Source organism: Capsicum annuum, unplaced genomic scaffold (genome assembly GCF_002878395.1).
Source record: "Capsicum annuum cultivar UCD-10X-F1 unplaced genomic scaffold, UCD10Xv1.1 ctg15445, whole genome shotgun sequence".
NCBI classification, from domain to species: Eukaryota; Viridiplantae; Streptophyta; class Magnoliopsida; order Solanales; family Solanaceae; genus Capsicum; species Capsicum annuum.
Genome location: NW_025820917.1, coordinates 1 through 1,565, shown reverse-complemented (window position 1 = coordinate 1,565; position 1,565 = coordinate 1). Strand labels below are relative to the sequence as shown.

Sequence of the window (1,565 nt, the reverse complement as noted above, 5' to 3'; positions counted from 1 at the left end):
TTCTTAGTATTCATATTTCTTGCTTTCGGTTCATCCTAGACAAACAAGTAAAGAAAGAAGACAACGTCTTATGTATCAATTATAAATTATGAAAAGAACGGAGAGAAATATTTATATGAAATAGTAGATCAAAATATTAGTTACCTTTAAAAACTTTTCCCATTCTATTGAATCATCAACAATTATGGTTCCGTCACTATATTGAAATCCCAAACCACTTCGACCCTTTAGTAAGCTTATGTGTGCATGACTTCTCTTCCACGCTTTTAATTTAGAATTGATATGTGGTTCACCTTTCAATCCACTGTCAGGATGACGTTCACGTAAATAGTACTCCAACTTCGTCAGGTATCCTGGCCTAAAGGTTCCATTATCGGCTCTCCAACCATTAACACATAACTCTTTTAAACCATCTATAAGAGAATCTTCTTCTGGAGTCCATGTCCTTCGGTTTGAAGGTGTTGATCTTCTTGATCTTTTTGATCTTTTTGGTGGATTTATTGAAGATTTTTCGCTATCCATCTTTGTTTATACAATCTTGTGAAATTAATCATCATTAATATTAGTTACCGTCATAAGGAGCATAAGTATCTTTAAAACATTACTTAGCATCACAATAATAAATATTCACACAGTTTATAAATGAAAAACTAAAAACATAAAGTACTAACACATCACAAAAAAAAAAATACTAATTAAATAGTAGCTTTAACAAAATTTATATCACAAATAGCTAAAAGTGACACACCTTATTGTAATATCAAAAACTAAAGAGGAAAATATCCAAGACACTATAAAACATATTACAAGCACGAAATAATTGAAAATATCAATTATTTAAGTTTGTATTCCACATTAATTGAGCCAACTTATCCCTCCATGTAGTCCATTCCTCTGATGATTCAACAACATCAATGTTATCTTGTTGATATTCTACTTGTTCTTCTAGATCAATGTCTAAGGGATCTACTTCCATCTCTCTACGAATAAAATTGTGTATCAAACAACAAGCACTAATAATCCTATTATGAATCTTAACTGAATAGCATGAAGCACTTCTAAGAATTCCCCGTCGTCTTAATGTCCTTTCAATAACATTACGAGCCCTAGTATGTTTCATATTGAAAAGCTCTTCTCGACATTGAGGTGGTGGGTTGTCACCTTGCCAATCCCTTAACCAATATCTATACCCTCTGTAAGGTGAAAGAAAACCATTTCCATTTGTATATCCTCCGTCACAAAAATAATAATTACCTAAAATATAAACAAAAATTAGTTACTTTTATGTAACATTATTGATGTAATATAATTTTAATGTGAGCATGTGAATTATATTACCCTCAGGAATTTTCAAACCATTTGTCTGCGTTATAGCATTTCGTAATACACGACCATTTGCAGCTGATCCTTCCCAACCAGGTAATACGTAAGTAAATTGAGATTTCTATCACAAACTCCTAGTACATTAGTTGCTATTTCTCCCTTTCTTGTCCTGTATCTTGGTTTGTCCTTAGATGGAACTCTAATTTGAATGTAAGTACCATCCAATGCACCTAAACATCCCT

At 32.0% G+C, this 1,565-nt stretch overlaps 1 protein-coding gene across 1 annotated transcript; it reads right to left on the bottom strand.

Moving 5' to 3' along the window:
* Nucleotides 1–829: 829 nt before the first annotated feature.
* LOC124890328 lies at nucleotides 830–1,407 on the bottom strand (the record flags this gene model as incomplete). The annotated part of the gene is made up of 2 exons (XM_047402190.1): nucleotides 830–1,254; nucleotides 1,339–1,407. Coding segments are annotated over 2 exons (494 nt in total), but the record flags the coding sequence as incomplete, so codon positions are not given.
* Nucleotides 1,408–1,565: the final 158 nt, after the last annotated feature.